Raw genomic sequence first — 2,389 nt, forward strand, 5'->3', positions numbered from 1 at the left:
AACTAACTGCACAGTAATTGAAGCAAACTATTTTAAAACATTTAAACAAAGATTTAATAAGACCATTATTTTACTTTTTTTAAAAAAAAAAGAGGTTCAATAGTTTTTTGACACAAACTAAGTGAAATTCTTGAATGTTTGTTTTTCAGAACAAAAGTACATGTTTATTCTATTCACATGTGACTTGGTGACATTTGCTTGAGGGGGGACAATAAATCTGGAAAAAGTCTGGGTGCCACTTAGACTTCAGAGAGGAGAAAATAAGAGATAGAACAATGGAAATATCAATTAAAAAAGAGATGGGGGTAAAGAAACCTTTCAGCGGCTTTAACAAAATTAAAGCCAAATTACCCAAGCTTTGGTGTGAGGCAAAGAATCTCCACAAAAGGAAGAGCATTTAGACCTCACAGCCCAGCCACTGTCTACCACAACTGTCCCTTAGTAGTAACCTTGACATTATCCTCGCGAAGGTTGCTGCTTCCCCATCTACACCCTAATTCAGTTGTGGACAATATTTTTTCTTAATTTCCCATTAGGTTTTCAAGATAAGATAGTATACTTAATCAAGACATTTAACTGAAGAGCATTATTTTGTTTTAAGGCTTCCTCTCAACACAGAGTATACAAACATAGAGAATAGCACAAAATTTTCTATTCTGACCTTCTGGACAATATTGGCTCTCTGGGATCCATGGGGCCCTATTTTAATAGTGTCCCAATAGAGGTATCATGCTCATTGTGTTCCCGGATTTTGTTCTCCTTCTCTCCTTTCAAAGGAGGAGCCCACATAATGATCCAGTAGACATCTACCTATGAAGATATTTCCATGTAATGGGCCGTGGTTCTGTCATCCTCACTTGAGTCTCTTCTGGGGATCAGAATAAGGAGACCATGGCACCTAGACCAGCCAGAAGCCCCTGGCCAACAGAAGTAGCTGCCTGAACACCGCTCGAAGCCTGGGGCTGCTGAGGAGATGGATAAAGGGATGGACAGAGGTGCACAGGTAGGTTACAATTTGCCATGGCCAGAACCAGTCATTCTCTGAGGAAAAGAAACCTACAGTATCAATGATCGGGGACATGAAAGACAGAATGTAAAGAATGAGGAAGAAGATGAGTGACTTCAGAGCTCTGGTGTGAGCCTGGGTGCTGGCGTCTTGCAGGCTGTGGGCACTTTGCCGCATTGTCCGAGCGTGTCTCCTCAAAGAATGAATCAACAATGCAGTCGAGACCAGAAAAACAGAGCAAGGAATTGAAAACAAGACAAATTTGAGGGGTAGGAAATAGTGAATTTCCATGCTCATGACTCTCTCCATGTAGGTCATATTGTCATAAACTTCTCTAATAAAGAAACCTTGATTCAAAGTGTAGTCTCCCCAAAAGAAGAACAGGGTGACGATGGTGGAGGTCAGGAGAGAGCCCAGCAGAAGCCAGGGCACTGACCCTGGGAACCTCCACTTCAGCCAGAGGAAGGTAGGGTGGGTGAGGTTAGCAATCTTCATGCAGAAGAGGACACTGAGCCAGGTACCGAACCAGAAGGTGGCTGAATTCAGGAAGTCCCATTGGAGTCTAACGAGCTGCCCTGCAAGACCCTTGTTGAACTCCTCCAGGTGGAAGAAGGCGTAAAAGTTGTGCACCATTCCAACCCACTGTAGGCAGAAACGGGAGGCACCCAAGCTAATGAGGATCATGTCAGAAGGGAGCAGCCTCCCAAGCCGCCTCCATTCTCTGCTCAGCACCAGCACAATGAAGCCATTGGCCAGGATTCCCAGGAGACACAGCAGGACAAAGAGCAGCATGAAGAGGGCTGTGAATGCTGGCTGCATTTTGGCCCCTCCTCTGGTCACCACTCCTGCGCCTTGGTCCTTGGCCTCCTTATTACCCCTACTCACAGTTCTTTTGATTTTTCCTCAGGGGATGTGAAAAGAATGCTCAGGCTCTGCATTTGAGCCAGAGCTCACTTAAAAGGAAGATGCTTGGCTATGGCTATGGAGGAAAGGTGAACTTGGCTCACCTTTCCTCTCAGGATGCAAATTTCTCCCAGGCTCAGTTACCATTATGCTACCAACTGCCCCTGATTTGGTTTTTCTGGTTTTGCCTACATGTTGCCGTGGTTAACATCAATGTAGAGGGCTTCTCAGGGAGTCCATGACTGAGTTTCATCCTTTTTATGCCATCCTTGGGCCCTGTAAACACACACCTCCCCATCAGGTCATTCTCAAGATATTAAGTATATAAGCAAGAAGTACAGAGAGAAATTCATATGGCCAAGACCTAAGCAAATACTAAAGCTAAGGAAGTCTGTATCTAGCCAAGCTTTCCTGTTACACGTCCATCCTTACTTAGGAGTAGTCACCCCCTTCAAGCTCAGATACCTTTGTAGCAAACCT

The 2,389-nt window shown here is 44.5% G+C and overlaps 1 protein-coding gene across 1 annotated transcript; it reads right to left on the minus strand.

The window, feature by feature from the left end:
* Positions 1 to 898: 898 nt before the first annotated feature.
* TAS2R41 (taste 2 receptor member 41) lies at positions 899 to 1,825 on the minus strand. Its single transcript, XM_006767995.1, has one exon. The coding sequence runs from the start codon at positions 1,823 to 1,825 to the stop codon at positions 899 to 901; it is 927 nt and encodes a 308-aa protein (XP_006768058.1).
* Between the last annotated feature and the right edge of the window lie 564 nt (positions 1,826 to 2,389).

The sequence above is a fragment of the Myotis davidii genome, unplaced genomic scaffold, assembly GCF_000327345.1.
Source record: "Myotis davidii unplaced genomic scaffold, ASM32734v1 scaffold22, whole genome shotgun sequence".
NCBI classification, from domain to species: Eukaryota; Metazoa; Chordata; class Mammalia; order Chiroptera; family Vespertilionidae; genus Myotis; species Myotis davidii.